The sequence below is a fragment of the Maniola hyperantus genome, chromosome 19, assembly GCF_902806685.2.
Source record: "Maniola hyperantus chromosome 19, iAphHyp1.2, whole genome shotgun sequence".
Lineage (NCBI taxonomy): Eukaryota > Metazoa > Arthropoda > Insecta > Lepidoptera > Nymphalidae > Maniola > Maniola hyperantus.
In genome coordinates, this window is record NC_048554.1 from 11,699,415 (window position 1) to 11,714,819 (window position 15,405).

At 37.3% G+C, this 15,405-nt stretch overlaps 2 protein-coding genes across 2 annotated transcripts; one reads left to right on the forward strand and one right to left on the reverse strand.

Moving 5' to 3' along the window:
- Positions 1–471: 471 nt before the first annotated feature.
- Positions 472–11,289, reverse strand: ScpX (Sterol carrier protein X-related thiolase). The gene is made up of 2 exons (XM_034978983.2): positions 9,959–11,289; positions 472–3,009 (listed from the first exon to the last, which is right to left on the reverse strand). The coding sequence occupies exons 1-2, from the start codon at positions 11,063–11,065 to the stop codon at positions 2,506–2,508; spliced, it is 1,611 nt and encodes a 536-aa protein (XP_034834874.1). The 5' UTR covers positions 11,066–11,289; the 3' UTR covers positions 472–2,505.
- Positions 11,290–11,390: 101 nt separating this feature from the next.
- On the forward strand, positions 11,391–15,233 carry LOC117991392 (homeobox protein 5-like). The gene is made up of 3 exons (XM_034978982.2): positions 11,391–12,002; positions 12,192–14,238; positions 15,040–15,233. Exons 1-3 carry the CDS (start codon positions 11,932–11,934, stop codon positions 15,187–15,189), a joined length of 2,268 nt encoding a protein of 755 aa, XP_034834873.1. The 5' UTR covers positions 11,391–11,931; the 3' UTR covers positions 15,190–15,233.
- Positions 15,234–15,405: the final 172 nt, after the last annotated feature.

Consider the following 15,405-nt stretch of genomic DNA (forward strand, 5'->3'; position numbering starts at 1 on the left):
CTATAAATAAAACATAACTAGCGAACAAAGTATAGATACACAACTTACAGTCCGGTTACCTTAGATTACCTATATAGGTAGTCCTACCTTAGGGGCTTCGCCTCGGAATGTATCGTAAGAAGGTGAATATTTATATAAACCTTTATTCTCTATTCACATTCTAAAGCGTGAGACCTAGAGCGCACTCTGACTTAAGTTAAAATAAGACAGATGTAGGTATATCTTTCACATAAATATCTCTTTTTAACTCAATCTCAAGTGACAAGTCTGAGCAAACTCAAACTGTCAGCCTTAAACCGATATCTACAGCATACTTTGCCTTCGCTTAAACTTTTCTAAAGAGTTAAAATTAGACAGAATAGACCCATAACTCTGTCTCGTTTTAACTTCAGATTTGAGTAAAGTCAAACTACCCTCTACAGGTCTCAGCCCAAATGCATTTAAGAATATAAAATAAAAATAATTAAAAGAGACTTTTAATAAAAAACCTTTAATATATAAAAATATCTACCAACGATTATTATATTATTAAAGTGCATTTCACAAAATGGAATGATAAGTATACACGAAAAACATAATAATATAAAACGACTATTACTTAATAATAATTATTATATTAATATTTCATTATTACACTGCATTATTTTACATCAGGGATACGTCTTAACATTTTCCTTGTATAAAATAATAACATGATGAAACCAGGGTTTTTCATTATCCTGGATTATTAAAGTATTAATAGTACACAGGGAAAATGTTAAACAATAAAATAATATTAATAATAATTGTGTCTATTCTTAAGAGGGTTTTAATCATATTTCATAGTGCGCTCTAAACAAAGTTATTGGCTTTTATTCGAATACCTACTACATTAACCAATTAAACTCAAAAAAAAAATTGTAGATATGTTCAGGAACTAATATCTATGTCACGGTTTTCCAGATTTCCGTCAAAATATTCAGTTTCAAAATTATAGTTAATTATAGTTAACTATAAAATATTATTGATATTGTATTGTGTTAAGGTAGTATAACAATAACGCTAAGTTTTTGCTAGCGTGCTGGTTACACCCTGTATAGTCCGTACAAAATGACGTCTCACGCGCCATTTTAACTCTATGGGTCAACTGTCATGTGAAAAGCACGGTTAAATTTTATAATAACGACTAAAATCGTACTTTTGACATGAAATTTGACATAAAAAGTTTTTACGTGTTATACAAAAATCTTATAGGATCAGCCTGGCTGTCCAGCGCGGAAATGCAGTCAGTATACTTGGCACAGCTTGGCACCATTCCACGCGGCCATGATTTATATAGTAATTAGATAAGGCTAGCTTTAAGTTTTATTGTAATATTTTCATTTAAAAAAAATATTTACAATATTGAAAAAAAAAGGTAAATTTGTGCAACTTTAAAACTAGTAGTTTTTACGAAAATCTGGCAAACCACAGACGTATCAGTTTCTAGAACGTGTCTACAAAATTACGCCGAGTTTGATTGATTAATATCAATATCAAAATGAGAACCAAACTAAGTTTGTATGAAGCGTGTGACGGAGAGACCGCCGCCATTAAAGAGTATCTAAAAACATTATTTATTTTGTTTGATCACTAATTCAACTTTGCGACCTATTTTTCTTATAGATAAAATGCCCAAAGACCTAGAGACCTTTCCATAGCCCGATTATTATTAACAATTATTGTAACTAACAAGATATAGCGCCTATAAAGATCTCTACACACGTACCAACTTACATTGTGCGTGTAGGTTGTCTTTACAACAAAGTTCCGCTCGAAACTAACCCCGAGATGTATGGAGCATACTTTGACATTGCTCAGACTCAGGACGGAGTTAAAACGAGACAGACTTATGCAGAGATATGTCTGTCTCGTTTTAACACTAAGTCTGAGAAAAGTCAAAGTGCGCTCCATGGATCTCAGCCCAAGAAAGGATTTTGAGAAATTCCTTAAAAGATACACCTTTGAGCCACTATAACTTTAAAACTACGTTTTTAGGGAAATTTGTTAAACCATAAACACAGAATGATATTTGTTTCTAGAATGTGCCAAAAAATTGACTGCGTTTGATTGGTTGATATTCAAATTAAAACCCAACTACGATTGTATGGAAATCGCTGGCGAGCGTGCTAGAGTACCATCCTCTTAAAAAGCCTAAACTCACGCGGACGGAATCTAGTACCAGTCAATTTTACAAAGTCAGCCCGACGAATTATCTTTGAAAGTAATTAGTAATTACTAGTCAATTTATAGTTTTAGTCAATTGTACAATAGTAATCATAAGTAATTACTATCAATAAAAGTTATTTTAAGAAGATTCCTATAATCTTATTTTAAGTTGGCTGACTGACTTGCCAGTGCATTTTATCCTTTTGATATGACTCATGAGAACAATAGTCAGGTAATCACAGCAGCTAATAAAACTTATAGGTTAGAATATCAGTTGGTACATGTATAGACGTTTAAAACCAGTTTAAACCGGTTTATTTATAGTTTGGAGCGAATAGCTTCGATCCTACCTGCGGCGCTCCTCTGTAAATCTGTCAGCTTCATCGCCAGACCCATGTTCCCTTGAATCTTGATCTTACCCTGGAAGAAAGCCTTCTGAGGGTTCAGCTTACCCGAGATTAGGTCCGCTACATCCTCATCATTGATTGTGAATGTTACGTCACATTTGTCTTTGCCATTATAACTAACGCAACCTTTGCCCTCTTTGGCGTTAATCACCCAATATCCTTCGTCCCCATTAGGTCCATTCCTGACTTTGAATCCATAAATTCCTCTGACCTTTTCAATAAGCTGTTCTTCGTCTGTCTTCATGGCTTCTTCTAGGATCTTCATGTATTTGTATACCTTGAAGTTTTCAGGGTTCTCGGTGATTGCCGCGACCTGGTTGGGGGAGGCGTTGGTGAAACCTTTGCGGTACATGGTGATGACGGCTGCGCCTCCGAGTCCCAAGTTGTGTTGAAGGCCGATGCGAGCGCGTGGCACCTTTGGGAAAAGAGGGTAGATTAGCAAAAATGTTTGGCGATACGGTAGAAGTACAACAGAATATATCATATGATAGGTGAGGAGTTTATCTGCGCGGGAGATATTATAAGGGCACAAGCGTGCTGCATGTGGTGCTCTTACAGTCCGATGGGACGGCAATCCAACACGACCGGAGAGAGGTAAAACGCAGGACCGACGACTTTACGTGCTATCTGAATCACGGGGAGACACTCCGAACTTCCTAACTCCCAAATAATTACTATTTAGGGTTCCGTACCACAAAATGAATAAAGGAACCCTTATAGGATCACTTTGTTGTATGTCTGTCTGTAAGAAAGTACGTCAAATCATTGTGACGTCACATGCCAGTATTTCATAGAAACTCGCATACTAAGCGCGTGTTTTGACGCTTTATAAAAAGATACTGATTTGACTAGTTGTCAAATACCGGATTATTAATTAGCAAAGAATGGCATAGTTACAGACAAACTACAGGTGTTTACGTCACACAAGGTAACACATTTACACATAACACAATACCTAAATCAGATTTTTAACCTAAGCTCATGACTTGCTTTTTGCCCTAGCAAATTGTGTAATGTATAAAAACCGGCCAAGTGCGAGTCAGAATCGCGCAAGTAGGGTTCCGTACTACAGTCGTATTTTTTCGTGATTTTACACGATAATTCAAAAGTTGTAATGCATAAAAATTAATAAAAATCTGTTTTAGAATACACAGGTGAGGCCCTTTCATATGATACCCCACTTGATATAGTTATCTTACTTTGAAAATTGAAAATACTAATTTTTAGTTCATGACAACAATTTAATTTTTTTGTGTTCAGATTTTTCCCCTAATGTCTGCTATAAGACGTAGCTACCTGCCAAACTTCATGATTCTAGGTTAACGGAAACCTACCCTGTAGGTTTCTTGACAGACCGACAGACAGACAGACAACAAAGTGATCCTATAAGGGTTCCATTTTCCTTTTTAGGTATGGAACCCTAAAAACATAATAATATAAAGTAGGTATAAAAGTATTAACGTCACAAACAGATAAACGTATCATTGCCCCTCGGAATGTCTCTTATCTATTGTAAAATATTATGTTATTGAAGGAGCATTGTACTTTTGATTTTGTGAAAAATTTCCATTAGGGTCTAATAGGACGCGCCACAATCAGAACTACAGAATGTCACCAGAGCACACATTCGCGACAGCTGTAGGACGCCTGCTTTCTGGCACGTGTGAATAAAATACGCGTTTTTATACATTTTCATTTCGATATTTTGGCCGCTGTGGCACGTCTGAATAGACCCTTAGAGAAGATTTCTTTAACATGATTTATATATTTTAAAACCGATAGACGTTGGGTCCTAAGGTGCTATTTCAGGGTTCTTGAACATTCTGATAAGACCTTAATTTAATTTAGAGATTGTGTACAATCAAATCAGCACCTATAGTCCGCGACAGGTCGAGATAGTAATCGGGGCAAGAGGCGGGAGGACCGCCCCGCACACCCGCATGTCACCCGCGCTAGCCCGCACCAGTTAGCGCGGGGGCTGTTCGGGGCGGTCCCTCCCCTGTCTATACATAGAATAGAATAGAATAGAATAGAATGTTTTTTTATTCATGTAAACTTTTTAAAAGTGCTTATGAATAGTCAGGTAGTTTTAATTTACCACTGGTTCGGAATGCCGTTCCTACCGAGAAGAACCAGCAAGAAACTCGGCGGTTGCTCTTTTTAATTTTCAATTTACAATGTTATTATACCGTACTATACAAGCCATTGCAGCCCCGTGCATTGCTGGAGCGAGTCAAATCCAAGCTTTTTTATCGTTTACATAGTCTGCGACTACTGTCATACTAGTATAGACAGGGGAGGGACCACTATACATACTAGTTCTTTCACCGTGTCCTGTCTATGCACAGGCAAATAACATGCGCAAGCAATAGGTACATTAATTTGATACAGGTGCTGCAAAACTCCATAAAATTTTATACCTAGTTAAATTCTATAAATTGTATGATTGAAAAATATTTCACACCTAACAACCAGTTATAGTCATACACATACATTGCCACAAACAGTCGGTTTCTAAACATATTCATAACTTTACATAAATCAAATAGACATTACATAAGGAAAACATGACCACAGACACAGATATGAAGAGCTAGCAAACGGAACTGTACAAGTCCACTAAATTAAAATTTTAAGGCTGGCGATAATATTAAGGCTGCATACAATTGCATTTTTAAGATCTTTAGACTAATCCATTGACTTAATATATATTACTTCGTATGGACAGGGATATTGAACAAACAAAATGGCACAGACTCAGTGATGCTTTAGCACCAATGCAACCTCAGTGAGGGTTATTCCCGTTGAGTCACACCCCCGTGTGTAACACTGTGACACAAGGTGCCTAAAATTTCAAAACATTCCCGTTGAGTAACACTGTTACACAACGGGAATTAATTTGAACTTGTTGGCACCTTGTGTCACACCTACATAAATACATATTATTGCGCGTGTATCAAGTATTAACTGATTGTGCACTTTTCCGGGATGTTATTTATTTATAAATACAAGATGGCGGACATGAATTTTTTTACAAAAAATTGACATGGGTGTCGTTTTTAGGGTTTTCGAGGGTGCTGAATTTGATGATGACATTTATTCTGAAATCCAAGATGGCGGACATGGATTTTTTTACAAAAAATTGACATGGGTGTCGTTTTCAGGGTTTTAGAGGGTGCTGAATTTGATGATGACATTTATTCTGAAATCCAAGATGGCGGACATGGATTTTTTTACAAAAAATTGACATGGGTGTCGTTTTCAGGGTTTTAGAGGGTGCTGAATTTGATGATGACATTTATTCTGAAATCCAAGATGGCGGACATGATTTTTTTACAAAAATTGACAGAGGTGTCGTTTTCAGGGTTTTCGAGGGTGCTTAATTTGATGATGACATTTATTCTGAAATCCAAGATGGCGGACATAATTTTTTTTTTACAAAAAATTGACATGGGTGTCGTTTTCAGGGTTTTCGAGGGTGCTGAATTTGATGATGACATTTATTCTGAAATCCAAGATGGCGGACATGATTTTTTTTACAAAAATTGACATGGGTGTCGTTTTCAGGGTTTTCGAGGGTGCTGAATTTGATGATGAAATTTATTCTGAAATCCAAGATGGCCGACATGGATTTTTTACAAAAAATTGACATGGGTGTCGTTTTCAGGGTTTTCGAGGGTGCTGAATGGGATGATGACATTTATTTTGAAATCCAAGATGGCCGACATGGATTTTTTACAAAAAATAGACATGGGTGTCGTTTTCAGGGTTTTCGAGGGTGCTGAAATTGATGATGACATTTATTCTGAAATCCAAGATGGCGGACATGACTTTTTTTACAAAAAATTGACATGGGTGTCGTTTTCAGGGTTTTCGAGGGTGCTGAATTTAATGATGACATTTATTCTGAAATCCAAGATGGCCGACATGGATTTTTTACAAAAAATAGACATGGGTGTCGTTTTCAGGGTTTTCGAGGGTGCTGAATTTGATGATGACATTTATTTTCAAATCCAAGATGGCCGACATGGATTTTTTACAAAAAATAGACATGGGTGTCGTTTTCTGGGTTTTCGAGGGTGCTGAATTTGATGGTGACATTTATTTTGAAATCCAAGATGGCCGACATGGATTTTTTACAAAAAAATTGACATGGGTGTCGTTTTAGGGTTTTTGAGGGTGCTGAATTTGATGATGACATTTATTTTTAAATCCAAGATAGCCGACATGGATTTTTTTACAAAAAATAGACATGGGTGTCGTTTTCAGGGTTTTCGAGGGTGCTGAATTTGATGATGACATTTATTTTGAAATCCAACATGGCCCACACGGATTTTTTACAAATAATAGACATGGGTGTCGTTTTCAGGGTTTTTGAGCGTGCTGAATTTGATGAACCATTTATTTTCAAATCCAAGATGGCCACAATGGATTTCTTACAAAAAATAGACATGGGTGTCGTTTTCAGGGTTTTCGAGGGTGTTGAATTTGATGGTGACATTTATTTTGAAATCCAAGATGGCCAACATAGATTTTTTACAAAAAATAGACATGGTGTCGTTTTCCAGGTTTTCGAGGGTGCTGAATTGGATGATGACATTTAATTTTAAATCCAAGATGGCCAAAATGGATTTTTTACAAAAATCTCCCATGTCTATTTTTTGTAAAAATCTATCGGCCATCTTGGATTTCAAAACAAATGTCATCATTAAATTCAGCTTGCTCGAAAACCCTGAAAACGACACCCATGTCAAGTTTATAAAATCATGTCGGCCATCTTGAATTAAAAAATAAATGTCATCATCAAATTCTGCACCCACGAAAACCCTGTAAACGACACCATGTCTATTTTTTGTAAAAAAATCCATGTCAGCCATCTTGGGATTTCAAATAAATGTCATCATCAAATTCAGCACCCTCAAAAACCCTAAAACGACACCCATGTCAAATTTTTTAAAAATCCATGTCGGCCATCTTGGATTTCAAAATAAATGTCACCATCAAATTCAGCACCCTCGAAAACCCTGAAAACGACACCCATGTCTATTTTTTGTAAAAAATCCATGTCGGCCATCTTGGATTTCAAAATAAATGTCACCATCAAATTCAGCACCCTCTAAAACCCTAAAACGACACCCATGTAAATTTTTTTAAAAATCCATGTCGGCCATCTTGGATTTCAAAATAAATGTCACCATCAAATTCAGCACCCTCGAAAACCCTGAAAACGACACCCATGTCTATTTTTTGTAAAAAATCCATGTCGGCCATCTTGGATTTCAAAATAAATGTCACCATCAAATTCAGCACCCTCGAAAACCCTGAAAACGACACCCATGTATATTTTTTGTAAAAAATCCATGTCGGCCATCTTGGATTTGAAAATAAATGTCATCATCAAATTCAGCACCCTCGAAAACCCTGAAAACGACACCCATGTCTATTTTTTGTAAAAAAAATCATGTCCGCCATCTTGGATTTCAGAATAAATGTCATCATCAAATTCAGCACCCTCGAAAACCCTGAAAACGCTACCCATGTCTATTTTTTGTAAAAAATCCATGTCGGCCATCTTGGATTTCAAAATAAATGTCATCATCCAATTCAGCACCCTCGAAAACCCTGAAAACGACACCCCTGTCAATTTTTTGGAAAAAAATCCATGTCGGCCATCTTGGATTTCAGAATAAATGTCATCATCAAATTCAGCACCCTCGATAACCCTGAAAACGACACCCCTGTCAATTTTTGTAAAAAAAATCATGTCCGCCATCTTGGATTTCAGAATAAATGTCATCATCAAATTCAGCACCCTAGAAAACCCTGAAAACGACACCCATGTAAATTTTTTGTAAAAAAAAAATTATGTCCGCCATCTTGGATTTCAGAATAAATGTTATCATCAAATTCAGCACCCTCTAAAACCCTGAAAACGACACCCATGTCAATTTTTTGTAAAAAAAATCATGTCCGCCATCTTGGATTTCAGAATAAATGTCATCATCAAATTAAGCACCCTCGAAAACCCTGAAAACGACCCCCCTGTCAATTTTTGTAAAAAAAATCATGTCCGCCATCTTGGATTTCAGAATAAATGTCATCATCAAATTCAGCACCCTCTAAAACCCTGAAATAGACACCCATGTCAATTTTTTGTAAAAAAAATCATGTCCGCCATCTTGGATTTCAGAATAAATGTCATCATCAAATTCAGCACCCTCGAAAACCCTAAAAACGACACCCATGTCAATTTTTTGTAAAAAAATTCATGTCCGCCATCTTGTATTTATAAATAAATAACATCCCGGAAAAGTGCACAATCAGTTGATACTTGATACACGCGCAATAATATGTATTTATGTAGGTGTGACACAAGGTGCCAACAAGTTCAAATTAATTCCCGTTGTGTAACAGTGTTACTCAACGGGAATGTTTTGAAATTTTAGGCACCTTGTGTCACAGTGTTACACACGGGGGTGTGACTCAACGGGAATAACCCCTCAGTGACGTCTGGATTTCAAACGGGACGTTCATTCGTATCTAAGAGGTGGCGCTGATTTATTTGGGTCCAAAACCATGAAAAATTTTGTTTGCTTGGGCATATCTTGTCATTTATATTGATGGACTAATCCAGTTTAATTTGAAAACATTTTTTGAGGCTATTTTATCCTTCTTTTATTTTATTTTATTCAGATACAAGTTAGCCCTTCACTGCAATCTAAGATGGAAGCGGGATAACCTGGAAGGGGTATGACAGTTTTTATTAAACTCATACCCCATTGGTTTCTAGTTTCTACACTGCATAGTACCAGAACGGTACATCGCTTGGCGGCAGGGCTTTGCCGGGAGGGTGGTAACTAGCCACGGCTGAAGCCTTCCACCAGACAAACTCACCACTTCAAGTTCATTTTCATCACACTTCGCACTATCACATCACACTAGTATTATAAATTTATTTGGCTGTTTGGAATGGAGATAGGTTATAGCCTGGTTTAACACATAGGCTAATTTTTTATTCCGGAAAATCAAAGAGTTTCCATAGGATTTTGAAAAGCCTGAATCCATACAGACAAAGTCACTGCAATCATCTAGTATAAAAGGGGTCGACATTATAAACAGGGATTAAGAAAATGTGTTTGAGTTAACAGAGGACTGGTCCAGTTTTTTCACTAGTACGTTATATAGGCAGACATCAATTTTGGAATCGTATTTTGAACAACCAATACATAAGGATTTGAAGTACATAGCATCAAAAATACCAAATTACATTTAACTGAGCCTGATTGTATTTTGAGACCCATTTCAACATCACCCGGACATTACAACACATACATGACAACCGCTCCTAAACAAATATGACAAACCTGTCTGTCTCCAGCCTCCCCTCGAAGTTGCCAGACTAGTTCAGCACATTGAGCCAAACCTGTTGCACCTAGAGGGTGTCCCTTCGCTATCAACCCTCCACTAGGGTTAACCACAACCCTTCCTCCATAAGTATTATCTCCTGAATCAATAAACTTCCCTGCTTCGCCTTCCCCGCAAAGTTGAAGACCCTCATACGTAATCATCTCGTTAGCAGCAAAGCAATCGTGTAATTCAACTACGTCAATTTGTTTGGGACTTATTCCAGTCTTCTCATAAATACGTTTGGCAGCGAGAGCCGTCATATCATACCCAGCGACTTTCATCAAACTGTTTTCAGTGAAAACGGCAGGTGTATCCGTAGCCATCTCCATACCAATTATTTCCACAGCTTTGTTCTGTAATCCAAAGCGAAGTACTGCTTCCTCAGACATGAGGACGGCTGCACCGGCTCCGTCACTAGTCGGACAACATTCCAACTTTGTAAGTGGCCCGTAAATCCTACGGGATTTCAAAACTTCCTCAACTGTATACTCCCTTGTACTCTGAGCTCGGGGATTCTTAACTCCATGACGGTGGTTCTTTGCAGCGATTTTGGCTAAATGAACTTCTGTTGTGCCATATTTTTTCATATGCTCCATAGCAGCGTTACCAAAGTACTGAGCGGTCATCGGGGAACCTGTTAACTCTGCTAATTCCGCCATTTTTAAAGTATGTCTGTCCATGGGGTTCGTTCTATCTGTATAAGTACCGGCGGAGAGTGCTCCGGGAGCCATTTTTTCGAAACCAACCGCCAGGACCACATCAGCAAGTCCACCTTCGATTAATTGTTTACCAATGAACAGAGCGTTTGAACCAGTGGAGCAGTTGTTATTGACGTTGTAAATAGGTATGCCGGTCATGCCAACCTGGTACAATACCCGCTGGCCACAAGTCGAGTCCCCAAACACGTAGCCGCAAACCGCTTGTTGCACACTCTCATACTTTATGCCAGCATCGGCCAATGCGTCTAAAACAGCCTCTTTACCAAATTCAGGATAGTCTTTACCGCTGTTCGGCTTGACGAATTTCGTCATACCAACACCGACTACGAAAACTTTCCTAGGCATTTTGATGTTTGATAATTACCTCGATTGCACAAAGAAGACTGTGAACTTTGTCGACCACTGCGGAATAGTTCGTTTCGAGAGTAAACTGCGATTTAAACACGCACTTCTAATTAGCAAATGATTCCTTTATTAATTATTTAAATTTAGTTAGATAAAAACTCTCACTACAATTATTTGACAAAATAATTAAAATACGAGACAACGGAGACAACAGTCCAACTTTTCAACTCCAAATGAAATGAAAAGTGATTGACATAAAAAATCAGAATGACAGTGCAATCTTGGTGAATTGGAATTTGAACCGTAAATCGTCGTTCGAAAGATTACTTGAGTTTGTAGAAGTTTGCACTTTGCTGTACAAAATGGCATAAATAAAACGTCACAAATAAAATTGACCAATCAGATAATAGCGGAAATACGTCACTCGATTTGCCTTTAAAAAATGCGCTATGGTTTAAAAATATTAGTTTCATAAAAATAATGTTCAACTCAGCAGCATAATATTTTTGTATTTCTTCTCCACAAAGATTATTACAAAAACACTTAATTGATTACTTAGACCTATTAAGTTTGTTAAGTTAAATTTTTTGAAAGTAACTATGTAGTTAGTTAGTTAACTATAAAATAAAAATTACATTCACCTGCTTTATAAAGTATAAACTTTATTTTGAAATATACAACAATGTAACTGGCTCATTTTGATTAAAAATAAATTAAAACAAATGATTAACTTGACAGATACGAACTAACAATAATAATTTCTCTTGAAGATTTTTTTGAACACAACAACGTCTGATAAGATCTAAATATTTTACTATTTTTTTAAACTGTTTAGGCCCTGAAGATTAAATTGGATTGAAGGTGAAATGGCTCTAGACAGGCAAAGAATTTTAAGCGAACTTGGTAATGTCATGAATCAGTTAAAGAGCGCGGATTGGTAAGAACTTCATTTTTGCATATACCTAAGTAAAACTAATACATAAAAGCGACGATATGCCTCTTCTTCTTCACGCCATGTGAATTGTGAGTCCGGTACACCATGTCCTCTTTCACTCGCTTCTGTCATCCGTCAACGCACTATCCAACCCTTTCAGGCAATCTATACTTACATCATTTCTTTTTTCAGTGGTTGTATGAATAAATTATTTGGACAATCTGGGCAAACGTCACAAATCCCAAGACCAACTTGCGGGGGAAGTCAAGGGAATTGTTGCCATGGCAACGGTCACGGATGGAATTCCAACGGATCGTGTGGTGAACCATATCAAGGCAATGCACAGAACGGATACACTCCTTGTATGGGCAGTTGTAACCCTCGACAACTCTATGCGGATACATATAACTATCTATCCGATAGCCTCATCCAGCCAACAATGAAAGAAGTCTACGATGATCTTAAAAGCCTGACACCAGATAATACTATCGTGAACAATCCAATGGCAAATCAAATGGGACTCTCAAACGGTTTAGCAGCTCAAGGTAACATGGATGACATGTCTAAAATGGGTAACATGCAAGCTAGTAACATGGGTAACATGAATACTAGTAATATAGCTAACATGAATGGTAACACAGGGAACATGATGGCTGGTAACGATTATAACAACTTCAATAGCCAATCAGCCAATGCAAGTTATATGCCTACGAATGAGGCGAATCCAAATCAAATGGGTCAGATGGGAGGAATGGGACCACAAATAATGAATATGCTTGAAGGTAACGTGACAAGCCAAAATAAAACAAACCCTGGCATGGGACAAAATACTCAGCTGACACAACCGATGGTGATTGATGCACCTCAGTCTCCACACGGCCAAATTGGCGTTACACCCTTTTCCGCACCGATGACAACAAATCAGGATGTTTACAACGCTCAGGGGTTTCCTGGTGGTTATTATGTAAACCAAGGTATGATGCAGTCACCCATACAATCTGGAGGAAATAATATTCAGAATATGGCAAACACAAACCCAGCCACACAGCAAATGGCAACCGGTCACTTCGGCCACCATAGCAAAGGGATCGCAAAGTTTAACGAAATGTTTCCAGGCGTAATGAAAAATTTAGGCGGGGATTTAGGTTTCGATCCTATGGCCATAGCTATACAGATGAATCCAGCTAACCAACAGCAAGGAGCTATAAACTCGATGCACAATATGATGCAGAATAATAACATCAATAAAGTTTTCGATCAGTCCGCAAATCCTGCTCTAACTTCAGCGAAAGGAGCACAGCTAAACCAAATTCAAAATAACGTACCACCAAATCATGCTCAGCAATTGATTCCTTTACAACAAACAGCAAACGAAACAGTACAACCAAATGCGACTTCAACTGATCAAATGGCGTATCAAAACATTGCAAATTATAACAATGCTGTAAATAACAATGCCAGTGTTAATGGATATCCTTACGTACAATTGAACAATCAGCAGGCATACATGGCAGGAGTGCCTGTGCCTAATCAATATACACAACCAGATCAGCAACAATATGATGTTCAACAACAAAATATAATGGATCCGAACACAGGCAGTGAAATGGCACCACCTACTCTTTCGTCAGCTTATGAAGTAATACCAAACCAACTGACCATGCATCTAGGATCTCCAAACAATCAACGAGTAATAAAAGAACCAATACTCCCAGTAGATACTTCAAGATACATAGCACCCAAGCACCCAAAGTATTTTGAATTCAATACTCTTGGTCAACCAGTTGAAAAGACTTCAGCAGAAATGTATCGGGCTCCAGAATCAAGTCTACCACAAACTTTATCACCCCAACCGTTATCAAAACCTAGAGCTGATACTGCTAAATATGCTAAAGTGAAATCCACAGTGAGTAAAACTTCGTTGATAGGAGCGAAAGCGCTTGGAAGGACACCAAGTCAACTACAACATATTTATAACCAGTATAAGGGATCCCAATCATTCACGCAGCAAAACATACCAGCACAAGGAGTTAATGCTGTCACTCATTCTGAAGGAAAGTTAAATGCTCCTCATACATATCAACAGCAGCGGCAAATGCCAGTTGAGAGAATTGGAGGAGACACTGCCGCGAATAATCAAATGCTAGATCAAAGGACTGTTAAAGTTGAGCGAGTGATGGGACAAATTGGTGACGTGCCTGCTGCAGTTAAGTCTACTGGCCATGAAAACGCAAATGAGGTAACGAGGTTTCTTTTTCACCCAACTCAAAATGCTTTCGAAATAAATACGATTCTTGTTGATTTTTGTAACGACATTTTTGGGGTTCTGACTCCCTAACTACCTATAGTTTTGTCCAGTCCAAATAAACTAAGGGTCATGGCATGGCGACATTTTGTAATGATACAACAGCTGCGCGTCCAGCTTGGCTATAGAACCCCACGTTATGTTTGTTCTGACAATCATATTTATCTATTATGGATTGTATATATATTGATATTTATAATAGTTATGTATATGTATGATAGTTATGTATTTATTACTGAAATAGTTAGTTAATTATATTATATAATATTATACTACTTCATTTTTCTGTATTGCGTGTAAGTACTATCCAAGACACCTAGTTTCTCCTTTCACCAAAGGTTGCCTGGTAGAGATTGCTGTGAGCAATAAGGCCGCCTTTGCATACAATTATTTTTTAGTTTTAGTTTCTGTAATAGTTATGTAATATTTTTTGTGTGCAATAAAGTATGTCTATCTATCTATCTATCTATCTATCATTTGACCAGTTTTTAGGGTTCCGTATCTCCAGAGTAAAAAGAATCACTTCGTTGTCTGTCAGTCTGTCAAGAGCAAGACCGCTCAAGAGGATCTTATTCCCGTTGATATAGGATCATGTGGTAGATAGCAATGTCTAACACAAGTAGGAAAACCATGAATTTGTGGTTACATCACAAAAAAATTGTGTTATTTCTATACGAGGGTACGGAACTCTTCGTGTGCCAGTCCGACTTGCACTTGACTGGTTTTTTTTTACAGATGACCCCAGCAATGGAACGTAAAACAAGAAATGGATTACAAGACATGGTGTATACGTCTTACCCATCTTCTACCGCTTGGACATTCCACGGTGCCAATACAAAGCCGAGTAGTTCCCCACGTGGCAGATATCGCGGCAGATATAGATGAAAAATAAGGTGTAATAAAATAAAATATAAAATAAAATGTGACGTTGTTGTGTTGTTAAATTATAATGTGTCTTGAAAAGAACTTTAATGGCAGTTTTATTCCAAGTTTATTCATGTCTTGTAAACATCGATAGTTTAAAAATTTTAAAGTATTGTTAAAATCGGCTCAGTAACTAAATAACTAGTTCAGAGTTTATCGATTACAAACTGATTACAA

What these genes read in the sequence shown, in the direction of transcription:
- LOC117991392 (XM_034978982.2), top strand. Translation starts at nt 11,932, where the DNA reads ATGGCTCTAGACAGGCAAAGAATTTTAAGCGAACTTGGTAATGTCATG. An exon ending in CAGTTAAAGAGCGCGGATTG is followed by an intron (nt 12,003 to 12,191) that starts GTAAGAACTTCA and finishes TTCTTTTTTCAG; the next exon opens with TGGTTGTATGAATAAATTAT. An exon ending in GCCATGAAAACGCAAATGAG is followed by an intron (nt 14,239 to 15,039) that starts GTAACGAGGTTT and finishes TTTTTTTTACAG; the next exon opens with ATGACCCCAGCAATGGAACG.
- ScpX (XM_034978983.2), bottom strand. Translation starts at nt 11,065, where the DNA reads ATGCCTAGGAAAGTTTTCGTAGTCGGTGTTGGTATGACGAAATTCGTC. An exon ending in GGGAGGCTGGAGACAGACAG is followed by an intron (nt 3,010 to 9,958) that starts GTTTGTCATATT and finishes CTTTTCCCAAAG; the next exon opens with GTGCCACGCGCTCGCATCGG.